The sequence below is a fragment of the Anticarsia gemmatalis genome, chromosome 3 (genome assembly GCF_050436995.1).
Source record: "Anticarsia gemmatalis isolate Benzon Research Colony breed Stoneville strain chromosome 3, ilAntGemm2 primary, whole genome shotgun sequence".
Taxonomy (NCBI): domain Eukaryota; kingdom Metazoa; phylum Arthropoda; class Insecta; order Lepidoptera; family Erebidae; genus Anticarsia; species Anticarsia gemmatalis.
This window is the reverse complement of record NC_134747.1, coordinates 8,667,125-8,686,033: the sequence shown is the minus strand read 5'-3', so window position 1 is coordinate 8,686,033 and position 18,909 is coordinate 8,667,125. Positions and strand designations below refer to the sequence as shown.

At 35.6% G+C, this 18,909-nt stretch overlaps 1 protein-coding gene across 2 annotated transcripts; it reads left to right on the top strand.

Moving 5' to 3' along the window:
- Positions 1-1,900: 1,900 nt before the first annotated feature.
- On the top strand, positions 1,901-11,815 carry LOC142987472 (uncharacterized). 2 transcript variants are annotated; one of them, XM_076136268.1, is made up of 2 exons: positions 1,901-2,459; positions 9,499-11,815. In XM_076136268.1, the coding sequence occupies exon 2, from the start codon at positions 9,573-9,575 to the stop codon at positions 11,619-11,621; it is 2,049 nt and encodes a 682-aa protein (XP_075992383.1). In that variant the 5' UTR covers positions 1,901-2,459; positions 9,499-9,572; the 3' UTR covers positions 11,622-11,815. The 2 variants fall into 2 exon arrangements, with proteins under 2 accessions (XP_075992383.1, XP_075992384.1); XM_076136269.1 differs by lacking the exon at positions 1,901-2,459 and adding an exon at positions 8,478-8,629.
- Positions 11,816-18,909: the final 7,094 nt, after the last annotated feature.

Below are 18,909 nucleotides of genomic sequence, written 5' to 3'. Positions count from 1 at the left end.
GTTCACTGGTCTATCTTTAGACCTAACCTCCATATATCCAAGTCACGAAATAAATAATATCTGTACAGCTATCTGCTCAGACAACGTTCAGTGAAACCAAATAGCTAAAAAGAGCACAAAATTTAGATATTATTTTAAAATAATTACATTTATTTTTATCTAGAAGTAAAGTTTTTACCTTTAGTACTCATCATACTAATTTTCATTTCATCTCTGTCATGTGTTTCTGGGAAACCGAACTTAAATATTATCATTTCTTCAGGGCATATACATTTTTATACCTTTATTTTTGAAGGGCAACCTCCGTGGTTTTCAGTATCGCGTGGGTTTAATAATTTTAAACACGCAAAACTTCGTAATAATATAATCTAGTCTAGATTTCGACGCTGAAGAAAAATAGTAAAGCTGAACGTATTTTCCGAACGGTCCATGAATAAAAAGTATCGATTAGCTACCTTAGATGTAACTCGTGTTAAACTGCTAACTTTGCTCATGGCAACAGACACCAGTTTCTTACTAAGGCGTTCTTTAAATAAGAGTTTGTACTTCTTTAATCAAATGATAACAAAACTTGGAACTGGGTACTTAGTTACGTATTTTTCAATCTCTTGGTTCACTTTGTATGATATTGATCAAATTTACTGTAAAAATCTTACGATTCACAGTAACCCGAGACTGGTCGTCAAAAATATGCGTATGGAGGCTTGGGAAATGATATAGATCTATGAAAAGAGATTTTGTAGAAGTGCTATATCACTAAGCAGTTAATTTTGAGGTTTAAATCTAATTACTTATTGGGTACTAGTCATTTCGTTCTCAACATTTGTCAGTCTCAGTTTAATGTTTATTTGTATTGTTCGGGACGCATTTGAACGCTATTCTGAACGGTGTATTATAAATAACTGTTTGAAACTCGTAACGTAGTCGAGATATAGTCTGAACGCATTTGAGCATAACACATAATATTGCTAACTAGTGACTGTAACACCATAACGTTATTTCACGCGACTACCTAGCTAATTTTGACCGGTGCGAGCACGAATAACAGTATTTATTTAAAGACCGTATCAAACTAACTAAGTACGTTTTGTTTGCTTGTATTCTTGAGATGATTCTAAGTAATTATACACTAGTTTTATTTAATTAGCGTCTCGATTACATTCTTTCTACAAAATCACTCAATTTGTATGCTTATAACATACTAGCTGACCCGCGCAACTTCGCTTGCGTCACTTAAGATAATCATAATTTTCCCCGTTTTTGTAACATTTTTCACTGTTACTCTGCTCCTACTGATCGTAGCGTGATGATATATAGCCTATAGCCTTCCTCGATAAATGCTCTATCTAACACTGAAATAATTTTTCAAATCGGACCAGTAGTTCCTGAGATTAGCGCGTTCAAACAAACAAACAAACAAACAAACAAACAAACAATCAAACAAACAAACAAACTCTTCAGCTTTATAATATTAGTATAGATGAAAGTGTGAAACAAAGACTAACTGGATTTACATACTTGCGAGGCAGTGTAAAATATTGGTGCAGGAGACTGTTAATGACAATATGCTGGCCCTCTATTACAGCTTTATATTTGGAGTACTTTTTGCCTATGGCGTTTTCACATACCTCTGGGTATAACAGGCGTGATATTATGTATGTACATGTGTATGAAAGGTTTAGGAAACTCGAACATTGCAGTAAAATTTTGGTCCAGACTCTTTACCAATTATTTTGACTACATAATAATGTAATATTCCGCTCTTAATAGTTAGTTTTCACCCTAGACCACTCTGCCACGTTATGCATTATTTAAATAAAACCTTTATCAAGATTCATGCTTCGTTAGTAACTTTTTCTTTCCTTTGACATTGACACTTCACGCCTGTCAAAGTAGTTTTGAAGATTTATTTGTAATTTCACTTTCTGTTTACAAATTTTTGTATGATTTGACTGATAAGAGACGTAACTGATTTATTATCAGTAGTTCAGCTTAGTGTACGTCCGCAGCGTCGGCTATATTGTATGTGCGGCGCGTGTGTGTTAGACGCTACAGCCGCTACAGGCTCGCATGTGTGAGTGCGCACACATATCGGTGCGCGAACGCAGCCGCATCAACGGTCCGCGGCCGCGAGAGAATTCCATACCGTGAACGCGACTCGCTTGTTTCGATGCCGTCAGCGCGTTGTTGGAACACTCTGTGGCTCGATTGTAAATTGTACTAATTGGGCATGGCGGTCTCCGCTGACAAAACAGTGGATCCATCAATTCCCGTCTCAGTGCCCATGTTATACAACGTCCGCATAATCGACCAGTGAACTACCTGTGTTCGATTTAACGCAAACACGACGCATATGAAACTATTCGCTAGTATTGAATGCATTATGCATATTGCGAGAGTGTGTGTGAAGTGTTCATAAATAGTCAGTGCTAGAGAGGCTCAGCGTAATGATCTGTGTTGTGAGTATACTATCTGTATCAATAATTATATCGGGATTATTGTTATATTTAATCAGACGGCCGTACGTTGTGTAACATTTTGAGGTTATGTTTAAAAGTGCTCGTCATGAAAATACCACTAGTTGGTGATCGAAACAGTATATTTGGATAGATTAACTCTTGTATATCACATGGCCCTTTCAGCTGATAGTCATGGGATGTTTTGGCGTGTAACCAAAGTATTTTGTGTAGGTAGCTAAATAGATATAACAGACTAAGAACGTTTTGTTGTCTAAAAGCATAATATTATCTATTTTACAAAGTTGTAGGACTTTTTATCATCATTGAACATTATATACGTACAGAGCAGAACGCATATATCACGTTTCATTGTTGTTGTTCTTCGTTATGATTCATTAACTAGGATAATGAGTTGCACATGAAAAAGTACTGGTTATAAATAGGTCTAGGTTAAAACTGTTTTAGATTAACTAAGAAACAGAATCATAATCATATATTTATATGTATACGATTCGTTTTTCGGTACGCCTATTATAAAATAGTGTCTTATCGTTATCGTTATCAGTGAGTACCTATGCGCTTATAATTTGACGTACTCGTGAGGTAAGTGAGTTCACTATCAGTTAGTCAAGATGTTGGGATTAGCTGAGATTTGGGAACGTGACTTTGGTGATTTCTTAATCTTATTAGAATCTGCCAAACCCGTTATCATTATCTTTTTATAGTTGGACTGCGCACATAAACACATGCATTTATATGTAAATGAGCAAAGAGATACGATGGAAATACCTATTGAATGATGACGAAAACTTATCGAGATTTATTATTTGGTATATTCATTTATCCTTATAAATGTTGCATCTAGAACCTTGCGAGTGATAATGGACACTATACGTTAATATAATACAGACCAAAAAAATCCTAACACTATGACATAGACGCCTTTAATACAGCCTTCTATTGATGAAATAAAAAGCATTAAGAACATACACGTCGAAACTGAAACCGTACCTGAACCGGTATCAAATTTGTTCCAACATTACATTTTATTGCTAAAACTTTCCTAGCTACGATATCAGTGTTTTAATCAATACAAATATAGTACATTCCGTTTGCTCTTTTATTTTTCTTTCTGTTATCTTATCAGAGCAATTGCATTATCATCTTATTTAAGATCTTATGTACAATAAATACAACAATCTTAAACAATGTGCCTCCACAAATCGAACTTGTAAATTTACATTTTATATTGTGTTTTACAAATACCAAATTACAAGGAAGTTATAACAAAACTATTTTATCAATATAGATTACAGTTTAATCACCTGCACTGACTTGATTACTTCATTTGTTCCGCAGATCAATAGATAAGCGTTGATTTGAATCATTAAACGCTCGTTCAGCTCTATTACGACAATTTGCGGCGTATTTAGACCTTGTTTACAAGATTTCATTACAATATTTAACGTTCTGTCGTCGGCCATTCAACATTTCGTTTGTTCGTCACTTGAAACATTTGTCTAAACAAGACAAACTGTCGTTTCATGTTTACCGTGTTTCATTTTGACAACGTATTGGTGGAAGTGAATTCTGAAGGTGTATCATTTTCAGTTTGTGTATCTTGGAATTCGAAAACGTAGAGGAGCAATTCGATGTGAAATGCGGTCAATCTGAGAGTAAGTGTCATACAAACTCCGTTTTCCGTGCTTTGGTAAGCACGTCAAGCTAGTAGTCTCGGTTCTTGCTTTTACACAATGGTCGATAAACGAGTCAGAAGCGTAGCTAGGGTTAAAAATTCTGGACAAAATGCTTGAGGTATTCATTTCAATAACCTAACTGTGTCAATTTATGAGGGGATGTCGTTGCAGGGCAAAAAACGTTTATAGGATAATGCGTTGATCGGCTGTTTCCTTGAATGTAGACTGCATCACTCAAATACGGTATAACATCACTCATTTACTCATCTCATAATCTCCTAACAACTCTAGCGTGATCACGGCATTCGGTGAATCTATTCTGAGCCGACACCACATGGTAAATGAATATTACAGTAACAAAACGGAAAGTGTTATGATATACAGAAAACCAGACACGCAGTAATTTGTTTAGATATGTGTCAGCAGTTGTTGTTGAATTGGACAAATGGTTGAGTTGTAAAGAAATTATTCTTTCTAGATATTTTTATTATTTAATTTTAGAGGCATAATACTAAAACCTAATATTTTTTTTCAATTAAAACTTCCACCATCATGGATCTAACATATTTAAAGAAACAAGGAAATAAAATAAATATTGTTGATGTAGTTGACATGTAATTTATATATTGGCCACTCTCCATTAGCCGCGCACACGTTACAGCGTACAATTTCAAATTTTCCGTAAACTTGCGATGATTATATCAAGCGGTACGCAAATGAATTACATTAACGCCGCTATATTAACAGAACACGACTGCTACTGCCTGGTGGTGCCTACGATACGATCGTTGTACTTTTTTGAGTGACCTTTTGGTCAAGGTCACGGGCATAACAGGTGTAAAGGTAGTGCTGGCCAGCTGTTTAAATACCCTGCGCCCTGCTGTCTGGCACACCCCAATGTTGCTCCGATTTTCTTTAAGCTGGCAATATGCGTTTTATCAATACTTGAAGGTGTAATGCTGATATTAAAAAAGTTTAACATGTCGTGTGTTCGTTGTAGGAACAGTTCTAGTTAACGGACTCATAGTAAAAAAACTGTAGGTTTTCTAAGGTTGTAGGTAAAGAATTACACTTGTTTCCATTCAAGGCGATGCCCTCGTTTATGGCCAGTCCATCCTTATACCCATAAACAGCTCACTGTTACCGTCCACTTCGCCTTATCACGTCTTTACCCCATCATTTAATTAGCTTTACTTTTCTAGCCGGTGCTTAGCTTCTTTTCCCCATAGGATAAATTCTTCAAAATTGTAGCTTTAACATAATTCAGATATTCATAGATCTATCCTACGTCTTTATATAGGTATAACATCGTATTATTTCACAAGCAGAATACACAAAATTCTGCAGTTCAGTTATCACAATATTACAAGAGATTGTAAACTGCAAATAAACTCAAACATTCACATTCATCAATTACATACAGAATTCGTTGCAAGGGCGGAAGGGATATGAAGCGTAAGATGAATTACAAATATCAGCTGCTTATTGAGACGAGCGCTAGTCGTAAAAGTCTGATCAGATGTATGAAGTTTCAGTTCCGTTGTCATGAATATTGTCTATTTCATAACTCTATCTGTACCTAAGTTAAAATCGCAAATGAAATGTGCCCATGTTTCTATAATATAGTGTGAAATTGCATATGCTAGAGAATGCCAAGTAATCAAACGTACACAGCATATACCTCGACAACATTTAAGTAAGATCTCAGATAGAGCGCGTAACGTGTATTGCATTAATGCGAAGGTAAAATATAAAATGTCATTAGGAAGCAATACAGAGATACCGCGGTTCAGTCGTTTATGGCTAATTAGAATGTCATGTGAGCTCATCTTGCGAAGAGATCGATCCAAACGATTGACCTGTGTTCTATTTAATAATGCGAATACATAGTGTAAGTAGGTCTAGCACGTGAGCTGTCGACCCGTGCCTTATTGAAAGGCTGTTTGTTTCTACTCCCGTGCCACCATTAGTCGAGCGTCACTGAACTACAGGAATATTATTATCACCGGGAGTGTATCGATCGCGCGCTCTCCTCACCCCGCAAGCTACGTCATCGTTTGCCTCGTGCCTCTGTATCCGTGACGTCACTCATTGATGACGAAGTTCTACGTCATCGTTTTCCCGCATGCGCATTAAGTTTGAGCAAAATTTTGCCTAAATTTAGACGGCGATGCCGTCATAGTGAGATAAGTGGGGGGCTTTGTTGCTACGTTGGATACTCCGATACTTATGTCTTGGTATTACGTTTTCTCAGTATCTGCATATTTATAACGACTCCGTCATAATTTGTAATTTTCACAGTCTAAAGTATTTGTTATAAAAGGGGGAGTTATTCATTTTTTGCCAAATGTTTCTTATTTGTGTAAAATGTTACGTATCAATAGAATCTTAAATATTGATGATATCACTTTTAATCGTCGACGGATTACTCTTTTTAGTAGAAACTCCATAATTCACTGGTGTTTAGTAAATTACTTGGTAGTTTTTCATAAAAGTAGAGGCAATAAAAGTAATGACATCACATCACGTTATCATCGGAGACAAAACAACGCACGCACTTTGTGAACATGATGTAAATAGACAGAACAGACGTCTCGTGACGAGGAACGCGTCATTGACTTATTGTTCAAGTTCATGGGACATATCTAAAAGCATTTCCTCCCTAATAACTTTTTAACGATTAGTTATTTTGGTGAGTTTCTTTGTAAATTATCTAAAAGTTTGGTACGAATATCATAATTTGAAAGGTGATTTTTTTTTGGGAAAATTAATATTACCTATTTACTTACTAATTAGGTAATTGTGCAGAATAATGTTTGTTTAAAACGAGTTCAAAATTGGTGTAAAGACAATGGTAGTTATTTTACGCCTACGCTTTGTATATTTTACATCGTTATTCAGCGCTGTGTTATTCTCTTGCGCCCCTTAAATTTGTGGGTTTTATACAATTTACTGTACTAATTAATGGTTTCAAATTCATATCGAATTGCTGTTACGATTTTATAAAGAAGATCAAAATGGCAATAATATTTGACAAACGGCTCTCCCGTAGTATCTTCATAAGATGGGCCTAACTTTACAAATGACGAAACGCAGGTGTAGATTACTTCATTCGCCTCTGTCTTCATTTTCGGTTTTAAAAGGCGTCATGTTTTAGTTTAAAAAAGCGGCAAAATGTATAGATGTATAATACCCGTTTACGTAAGACACATTTCATTCAGGGCTAAATATTGCCCTTATAAAGGTCAGGACCGTGACGACACACCCTAAATCCCTTCGTCTGAGGGGTCTGGTGGTCCGTTATATTTTTTGCGAACCGGTTGTTAATCGATATTTGAAAAGATAATTTCTTTAAAGTGATGCGTTGAAGCTTTGAATACACACTCGCGTATTGCAATGAAAACCAAAGAAATTGTTGTGTAATTGAGTAATGTAACACATATTATTTTATAATAAAGATTTTGATTAGGTTCGATTTCATGTCATTCGATAAAATTGTTGTATCATACGTTGTAGCGTGTTTTTTTTTCATTCGTTATTTTCTAACACGTGTACTGCTTGTAGGTATTTTGTTCTATAAGTAACGTATGATTTCAGTAACAGCTGGTAGATATATATAGTAGTGATAGTTTGTATTGTACAGGAAAATAGACTAGCTCGAAGCGGATATAATGCGTATTTTTAATGCAAATTTCAGTCATATCCATGTAGAATGTTTTTGTATGTGAGATCATAGCAGCTGACACTATGACCTGAGAAACGTAAAAAGATTGCTAATGATAAGACCTTGCATCCTTGCTTTAGCTACTCTATTGTCATGAAATGCTGAAAATTATTTTCCTGAAGATGTTTTTTAACCTTTAAGTTCAGCGTATGCAGATTGTTGAACAATAGTCAACAACAATGTTACTTCTCAGAAATTTAAATGTAACTTCTTGGTATTATACAGAGAAACAACGTCAGCCCATTCATGTTGAGTAGGAACTACCGACACAATAAATATCAGATATAAGAAATCCGTATTACTACACTAATTAGAATTACATATACTAGGCATGTGTCACTAATAAGTCACGATAGACCACTTAATTATCAAACGTAAAATGGTACTTAGCCTATTGCAACTTTTACATTACCTGACGACTTTAATCTGAAATCAGTTTGCCGTGACATCTCACGATTTGAAAGTCTAACTGCGAGCTACAAACAATGATAGCATTCCCACCCGATCTGTTTTGGCTGCCGTGCCGCCCTACGAAGCGTTCCCCTCGCCCGACGGCAGATGTCGCCCCGTGAAACCCTCGCGCACTTTGACAGCCAACATGGCGGTTTATATTATAGTCGGGAATATAACGCGATGCCAGTGAAGTAGTGATTTACTCTTGCAAAAGTATTCATAATCCAATACTCATATTACAATACGGTGTGTAACATATCGTTCGAACCAAAACATGAAGCTCTCGGTCAAAGCAGGTATGCTCATTGTCAATTTCATAATATCATCATTTCTGTTCTACTATAGTATTGATTAGCAAAATGGTGTCAAATTCTTCATGCGCAGATTTGCGTTGTAAACGTTTCAAATATTTAATACGCCGATTTAAATAAGGAAACGTTTTGTTTAGGTGTACGGTTTTTATTGAACTGTGTCGGACAATGTTTGAACTATACATTGAAGGGATTACGCAATGCAACAACAAATAGCTAGCGCATGTTGTAAATTGGGTGTGCATTTGGCGCATTGCGTTGCTTAGCAACGACGTAATGTGTTACAGGATTATTTTATGCGGCAGTTAAATTGTGAGGGAGCGGAACTATTACAACTCAAACGCGGATAGTAATGGATTGTGGCGCGCCGGTAGTTCCGATAAATTAAAATCATGTTTTGCATTTACTCGTGAAGTGTTACATTCCCGTGTACAGTCTGAAATATAATTTTGTAATAAGTATATTAACACATTATATTGTCAATAACAACTTTATAGTTCATTTTAATATTATTTGCTATTGATTTCACTGCGTTCGTCTCCGGATATGTGTTTTGTTTTGGTTGAGAAGTTGCATTCCGGTAGATACTCTCCTTAAACTGTGGCCATTACTAATTATGTTATAATCGTATAATACTCTTTCCATGAGAGTTAAACTAATGTTAATATATAATCAATGATTTACTAATTTTGATGCCGTGATTTATTTATTGTTTTAAAATTTAAAAAGTGTAGAATTTAAAATACCTTCTATGGAGAATATAATTTAAAACAAATTTTAGTAATATTCGTAAAAGAACTTGTGTGGGCTCTACAGAATAGAAGCATTAATGGAAAACGTTTGTCTTGTTGCAGGTAATGGCACACGCATTCCTGGATTATGCTCTAAGATAAAGGTATAAAGCGTTCATTTGTAAATATATTTGGACATGGATCCAATTTTAGAAAATGAATCCGCGACGACCGAATCCCCGACCAAACATGGAAAATCCAAGCATAAGAACAAAAAGAAAAATAAACAATCAGATACACAAAATCAAACAGTTGTTGGTGAGCGAAAGAAGTTTGTTGTTACCACATTAATCGCCACAGACGAGAAAGTTCCTCCTAGAGTAGCAGATAGTAATGTACATACAGTCCATTTTGGGACACGTGGGGTCGAGTCACAGAGACCTCACGTGCGGTCTATATTCAAAGACAGAACTGCTGACACGTCTAGACCATCGAGCGCGGAGAGGGAATCTACAGGTGGAAAAGAATATGAAACTTTCCATGGAACATCATCTAGTCCACGGAGCTCTATTTTTGATATTTTCCGTTTAAGAAGAAAAAGTGATGCCAAGAAATATGCTCCGAAACAGGCAAAAACGACCGAGTCACAAGAAACTTCTACTGATGAGAACAGTGCTGAGAGTAAGGACTCGCACAGGAAGTATTACCATACGGTAACCGGGGCGTCTTCTAGGAAATATAGCCCCATTACTAGGGTAATGGATATTTTTCGCAGCAAGCCCCATTCTGAAAGCAGCCAGTCTACTTCAGATCCTGTAAAGAAGAAAAATACAAAACAAATTCGCCGATCATCTATTGAGACAACTTCCCCAACTTATCATAAAAATTCGTATGCTTCGTTAGATCCTACACAAGCGAAACAAGTGTTTAGGGAAGTGCGAGGCCTTCCCAAATACGATCCTTATTTATCTATTGTACAAATTTCAATAGGAGGAAGAGATAAAACAAGGCTCCTATTGAATTTCTTTAAATATCATAAATGTTACGAAATTTTACCAAAGTCTGCTAAAGTTATCATATTTGATACGCAATTTTTTGTGAGGAAGACATTTCCCACTCTTATTTCTCACGGTATACGGTCTGCACCTCTTTGGGATTCAAGCAAAAAACTTCTTGTGGGTATGATAACAGTCACTGATTTTATCAGAATCCTGCTCCATCTTGATAAGGAGAATATATCAGTAGAAGAATTAGAACGACATACACTCCACAATTGGAGAAAAATGTTAAGGCAGACGCGTAAACCATTATGCAGTGTGGGACCCGACCAATCACTTCATGACGCCATTAATTTATTAAACAAAAACCGCGTCCATCGTCTTTTAATGATAGATCCAGTAAATGGGGACGTCCTGTATATTCTCTCGCATAAGAGAATATTGAGATTCTTGTTTGTTTACCTTAACGAGTTTCCTGAGCTAACATTCTTTCATAAGACAATATCTGACCTGAAAATCGGTACATATGATGACATAGTGTCAGTCACAGATGATACACCTATTAGAACAGCATTTCAGTTGTTGTTAGAGAAAGATGTTTCAGCTTTACCAATATTAGACGAAAACGGGACGCTCATCGATGTTTATGCAAAATATGAAGTTTTGAACCTTGTGAGTGAAAAATTGTATTCGAATTTGTCGTTGACCATAGGTGAAGTAAGGAATAAAAAGAAAGACTGGGAAGAAAAGTTACAAAAATGTCGTTCAAGTATTACTTTATATGAGGCCTTAGAAGTTATAGTTAGAACTGAGAGTCATCGATTATTGTTAGTAAATAAAGATGATAAACTTGTAGGAATTGTTTCACTGTCAGATATATTAGTATATTTAAATAGAATAATTCCTTCTGAAAAGAAAGTTTCTTCGCTGCAAGAGATATTTAGGCCGCTGGAAGAAAACAAAGTCGCCGAATCACCCAAAGAAACCGAGAATGAGATTATAACAATAGAAGTTCCAACTCTAGCACAAACAGTACCTGAGGCCGACGAGGGCGCCGCCGCACCGACTGAGTCCCATGCCATATCTAGCAACGAGACGACGGATGCAACTCAGCTTGAGGTGGACGAAGTTAACTCAGATGCTGACACTAACGTTAATTCTCTAAGTAGTGACATTAATCAATTGCACTTAGATCTTGCTATCGACCCAACTATGACTACGATTAACGAGTCAACTGTTAACGAATAAGTAGAACATTTTATTCCAAAGAAATTGTGATAGGTGAAAACGCCGAATCGGTATATTAATCTCAGCTTTTGCTTATATTGATATTGTAATTTAACTTCATACTCATTAATAGTTGCATCAAATACCACGTGATTGCCTTATTATTTAATTCATTATAAAACATTGCTAAATCTTAATAAAATATTTTAGCAGTACGGTATAGTTTCCTTGGTATATAATCACTACTGTAGACCCGCTTTTGTTATCTACACGACAACTGCTTCTAATATCAAAAAATAGTAAGTGAATGTGTAATCAGCAGATAAGTTATTTGAGTGAGATAAGAGAACAGCTTACGTAATGTGTGTGTTTATGTGCGATGGGCCGGCAACCTCGCGGTTTGACTTATTGTTCAATATTTACTTCCAATGTGTTATATGTACGTAACTCAAGCGCTGGACACTTCTCATATTTTACGTTGTCGACAATTGCCCGCCGTTAAAACTATGAGCGACATAATGTTATGAGATTTCCTCAACATTCTCGTACAATATTTACTTAATAGACTAAACTTATGTTGATGTTCGAGCTGATGAGTAGTCAATTTAATATGTGCATGTTTAAGTCATATTTCGTAGAATGTGCATCAAGTTACAATCAATTTGCATAGTGAGACGTGTATGTTTAGTGGATAGAGCCGATAGAGGTGAGTGCAGCGCGGAGAGGCTGCGAGGCGCAGCGACCGGTCGGTGGGTGGAGGACCGAACCCGGAACAAACCACTCTGCCCCAAGGTCGCGCCGTATCTCTTACTTTTAGCGTCCAATTTAATTTTATCTCGCCCCGAGTCGATTTCTTGACGCCATAGAACTAATCACAATCAACATGCCTGTATGTTATCTGACGCGATACGTGCGCGCGAAGGGGTTATTTGTTAATGGACGGGTAATGCTGGATTAGATTATACATAATGGAAATTTACTTAATCATTACAGGTAACGAGTGAATAACCCCAGAGTTGTAGGTCTAACATGTTGCATATTGCAGGCTTTTGGCATATTGCAGATACACTGTTTCTGCAATATTATTTAGTGTAATTAAATTTGGAAAAAATTGGCACAAGTAATAAATGCATGCAAATAAATCACATGTTATGTAGACATCTTAAGCCAGAGGTAGGTATAATGAACAACGAAATAAATAGCTGAACGTGTAGGATATTAAAATGTGATAGTAATAGATACTGGTCAAATTAACATACGAAAAAGAACTAGTAGCACCCACTCGTGTGAAACCGGTAAGTTACTGGTAAGTAAATATGGAAGCTTGTCGCGCGATTGTGCGACGAATCTGCCTACACATCGAATTGGCGGCGTGGCGGCTCATCTGTGCCGAGCGGCGGCGAGCAGCGTCGGGTGGCGTCGTGCGGCGTCGGATAGACGGCGTCCATGCAGCGGCGCTGGTGACGTCGTCCTCGCCGTTATGTGGATCAATATTACGTAAACTATTTCCATAGAGCTATGTTTGCAGATAGTATTAGTTTTCTAGGTCATTAGGTCTTTAAACAATTGTTGCATGATTGCATTTTCCTTACTGAGTATTGAGATAAAAAGTTGCTCTCAAAAATTAATTCTTGTCGCTCACTACTGGAAGCCTGAATAAGTTACAATGTAAATTTATACGACGTGGGTGGATAAAAATAATCATCATTAATAACACACACCAGTAGTGTTCTACTTCTTGCTTATTTGTATTTGCATTCACATATAAATATTTATATACAGTAACAATATTATTTCTACTTATGCTTGTTTAATAATGTATTTTTAAAATACCATTTTGTCTCATGGAGACTTTAAAAAATGCAAACTTAAATGCCGACCAGACCCAAAAAAGCTATTTGTAGATCACATACTACCTCTATTTTTTAAGTATGGGAATCGAGCCCATGACCGCAGTATGCTGTGGAATTGTGGTGTGACGATCGTCTTAATCATTGCATGGCAATGGACGTCAACTCCACGTCGAATCCTATTATGGATTTGATTTAAAAAAAAGTTAAATTAATTCCAAACGACAAGTTTGATAAATTGGCGCCGTCGCACGATCTGAAACTGAAGTGGAATAATTTTAGCATTGAGCAAAGAAATAAATAAAAAACTGCAAAAACTAGAATCAACTAAACAGTTCTAGATATTAGACCGTTGTTGCCTAATAAATAATTTAAATTAGCATATTAATCGATGAAACGGAGGTCACATTGTGGACAATCGCGTTCATATTACCTGTTGAGGCGGACTGCGCGCTCTTGCAAAATATTCCAATTTTCAAGGATGATTCTTTTACATCCAAATATGCAGTGTGATGAGCTTTTATTACCCACTGGTGATAGAATGAAATAAAGTAAAACGTTTTAGTTAACTTTATATCGTTTTTACGACTGTTCAAATGTCACGTTATGATAGACTGACGATATTTTACGAGGTATTACTGTCACAGTAATGTGACTATTTTGTTGGCTGGAAAAAGGAAAACAACTGTATCTAGTTTTTGGCTAAGCAAAAGCAAAAGCAAACAGTACATGTCTATTATTAAATTTTGTCCAGTCATTTGTTTTTGTAGCTGTAGATTGACTAGACTTTATACTGCATCTACGTGATCGACCTCTGAGTCCCCTGATTAACATATTGCAATCACAGTAATTGAAATTAATAATACCGCTAAATTTTCAGAAAAGATTTGATTTAAGGTTAATCAATGATGAAATTTTTGATGATTCAAGAATGATGTGGTGTTAAAGCGGCAAGCAATCCGCCACTGATAAGATATTCTACCGTTTATATTTTTCCCTAAATAGTAGGTAAATACATTGTTCACTTAGTCCACTCAGTAATTAACCAACTGATGATAACAGTACATGACCTAAGTCAACAATCTGCAATTGTTATTATAAAGACGGCAAATGATTGTTACTATCAAGCACATAACAGACGTGCAAGTGATCTCTGTAATGGACTTTATTGTGACTCCATTTGTAAACCGTTGACCTCTCCTGCATTGTGTCCATAATCCGTTTGACGCTTGCACACAGGAGGTATAAAACTACACAAGTCACAGATTAATAAACAATGTCTGTATTAATCGCTGCTACTTTTATGGCACTTCATATAAATTGTATACAACTTCATTATTTGACTTCTCTACGTGCGCCGCATAGAGGTGAGTATATTAGCAGCAATGTTTTTCATAAACAGGGATTGTTTATGACTTTTGCTCATCCGTAAAGATAAACTAATATCGTTTGAAAGTAAAGGCGCATTATGGCAGGCCGCGCGAATGCTTAAAATATTTCACAATATTTTGTTGAGTGAGAGTCGTGAGATTTTACGAGTCATTGAAGACACAATTTGTAAACGTTGCCAAAGAGAATGGATTGATTACTTTTTAACTTCTATGATTATGTTGGCTTTGACTAAAGTGCCTTGGGCTAAGCTTCGAGTTATCTCCTCTTTTATTAATGTTCTTCATTATTTTTGAGACATCAAACTTATCATGGATAATATGTTACGCCTATGAGATTTAGATCTATGCAATATAAAGCTCGATAATTATATTCACGATGGTTTTGTGTGATCAGAATATTAAATCTCAAAGATTGATATGTTTTCTTTTGTTATAGAGGAATACTTAAGTATATTTTTATACAAAGTAAGGTTACAAATTTACACACGAATTTTATCAACTTGTAAATGTTGTCTCACTTTACATTCCAACATTAAATATCACTGTTAACAAATACTATCCCATTTGATTTTCTGCCGTTAGAAACACACGGTCATCGTCGTTTTATTTAAACAGAAACAAAACAACAACTGAGTTATTGGTAGTATTGTCATGCCCGCTCTAGTTGTGCACCCTGCTTAATAAAAGCTTGTGACTCACTAGTGAATACGAGGTAATATTCTCTGAGACAACACGTGAACTTAACTAGCCTGTTTGCGTATACTGGTCAAATGTAAACTATGCAAATGTTATTGAATAGAATTTCGTTAAGGACTTCTTAGTTAGATTTAATTATACTGTCTTTAGTCTTAATGTTTCATATAGCTTTTTTTATTGCATAAACACTAAGATTTTTCTTATTTTTTTCAATCTTCATGTTTTTTTAACATGCGAATTTAATATGAGGACTAGAAGTTAAGCTTATGCGAGATAGGGAAATCACCTGAAGCGTAAAGGCTTTTAGTTCGTCAATTAGTTTCAAAACGTTAGTCAGAGTTCCGCGGTACGTCAGTGTTTCAGTTCCGGTCTGCATTCACTGAAGTGTGATTCAGGCATAATAGGTACATACACACTATACAGTGATGACTCTCTGTAATAATCTTATAGAAATACAATTACGCAATACTGTCCGTTATAAACTTACTTGTAGCTATCTTTACTAAGTGTCAATTTAAAAGCGCTGATAAAACCACAAAACGTATTAAATATGAAAGTCACGTCTCATCAGTCATCACAATGGAGCTGGCAGGCTATAATGAGGTTACAAAATTTATTGAAACTCTTACAGTAAAGCCTAGCGTAGTTGTGTTGTTACGTGAGTGAGAGTAAGTGTTTTGTAATCCTAAGTAGTGATGCTGATGTCATAGCGATTGGGAGGCAGTCGATGACCCCTTGACACACCTATTAAATACATCTAAATGAGACAATGACCGATACTGCGCACGCGCCGCGGACTCTACTAATGACCACGAATTATTGACTGATCCAGTTATGAAGCGATAATTAAAGGTCATACCAATAATAACTTGACATTCTATTTATAGCCGTAATGTTTATAAATATTGGGCGATAATTATAATAAATTTAAAATAAAAGCTTTTAGGAGCTTGCCTACTGTGTAATGTTTTGTTAATTACATAATTTGGCTACTTAAGCAGCAAAAATTAAAGATTTACAGATGCTTTGAGGAAGTAAAACTGTGGGCATGTGAATACAGTCAATACGCGATTGCGTAATGTAATTTTGTTTAACAACATAGTGAAATCTCTAGTGATGATATAATAGTACACTACAGCACCCACAAGCGTATTCTTCGACGTCCTTTTAAAAATTCCTTTGATATTTTGACTTTTCCTGTTAACAGAATTTAGAAATTACTACTAAAGTGCGAACTACAAACAGTTTTATAACAATATATCTTGGAGTGTGCGTGACCATAATAATATTCTAAATCCTACGGAGTGTTTTCAACGAGTTCAACGTTAGTCTATATGTAGTTAGGTCACGCTCGGCGATATTTCAAGTCGATATTTTATATTTTTGTAGGTTTTTGTCTCTATTATGTATCTGTTTATACGTCTTCGTATTTCCTTTGTATTAGTATTAAATAACAGAAACCTGGTTCAAAGCACATTTTTGTGAGGATTCTGTTTCAATAATTACTATAAATATAAATAAGCCGCCTATTTGTTTTAATAAGTTATCGCGATTTGCCGTTGGTTGAAAAAGCTTTAATCTTTATAGTTTAGTTCCAAGATTTCATGAAGGTTAAATTAAAGGTTTACGTATATAATATCTGTTTGATGTAAGACTTTTATACTTTGACGCTATTTGGTTAAAATAATAACAATAAACTTGATTTGTAGGACACAGATGACGCAGACACCTGTAAAATGTAGACATTTGAATAAAATAACCATTTGCTTGTATTCATTTGTAGATATGTCGATATGTACATGAACAATTATTTATTTATAATTTACGATTTCATTAAGCAAGGCTTGAACTTATAGTTGTATATAATTAACTAGCTGACCCGCGCAACTTCGCTTGCGTCACCTAAGAGAATGGGTCAAAATTTTCCCCGTTTCTGTAACATTTTTCATTGCTACTCCGCTCCTAATGACCGTAGCGTGATGTTAAATAGCCTATAGCCTTCCTCGATAAATGGGCTATCTAACACTGAAAGAATTTTTCAAATCGGACCAGTAGTTCCTGAGATTAGCGCGTTCAAACAAACAAACAAACAAACAAACAAACAATCAAACAAACTCTTCAGCTTTATTATATTAGTATAGATGTATATTGCTTTATTACTCTGAGCACGTAAGTCTGGCAGCCGTATGTATGTGATTGTGTAAGTCGCTATAAAGCTCTAATGATACCAATTATCCCGTTAATCCGGATCTTGTACCAGGATACGATCATTGGGATGGAAAACCCACCATTCACATTGCCATTCACCTTGGTTTATCAATCCTACGGAGTTTAATGAAACACTTTGATTGCACTTATTTATGACTTTAATAGATTCTAGTGAGAAAATTTCTAACATGTATTTCTAGTACAATCGTAACAAACGTTTGAAAATAATATTCTAAGTAAACATACCTAGTATGGGCAGGTGAAGCTTATTTCATATATTTTGTTACAACGACTCGATATATTAATGATGGTATCGCATGTTTTTAATGTGATTATTTTTTATTTATAATTCTTTTACTTAGGCTTTGTGTAAGCTGTAAGGCTCAATTAAAAACTAGCCAATAGTTGACAAAACTGCCTTTGTTTTACACTGAAATATATTCATAAAGATATCAGGTTCGTGTTACATATTTTTAGCAATAAAGCTGTTACGATTTACAGTTTGTGCTACAAAGCGGCTGTAATGGACATCAATTGAGTGAAGCGTTTCTACTAACAACATAACAAAAGAGGATGACTAAAGTGATTGATTTAAAGCTGACCTCTGACATGACATTCATAAAAACCGCGAACACATCTAACCCCTGGAACTTTGTGCTCGTGCCCCGTAAATACGAAACAATTTAAACATTGCTGTGTCTTTATAAGCTAAATTCTTGTTAGCGATAAGAATAACATATAAGGTCGGGGAAAAAGTCTTTTCGCATTATAGTATGTATGAACTCGCAATAAAACCTTTTCTCTACACAAAAAAGCTCGATATTCGGGAACCGCACGAGCTCACTGAAAGAAACCTAATGAACCGTGTACTCATTTGTGATTCTTCATATATACAATAATGCAAAAACACTTTTTCCCCAACCTAATATTATATTCTTTATAGAAGAGAAGGTAGACCGCATAAGGATGGAAAAATAAACTTGAAACCACACAGAGTGTATACAGACCACCAGAAATAGTCTACAGTGGAAAGTTAAAGGGAGCCTAGGTATTTTCCTAGAAGTCGGAAGACATTTTTACATTTAACGAGAATTTGACCGTAATTATGTCCGCAAACTGTAAGGGATGCATGTTTGCGGACATAATTATTATATTATTATTGAA

Excerpts from the sequence above, each read along its gene's own strand:
- LOC142987472 (XM_076136268.1), top strand. The coding sequence starts at position 9,573 with ATGGATCCAATTTTAGAAAATGAATCCGCGACGACCGAATCCCCGACC.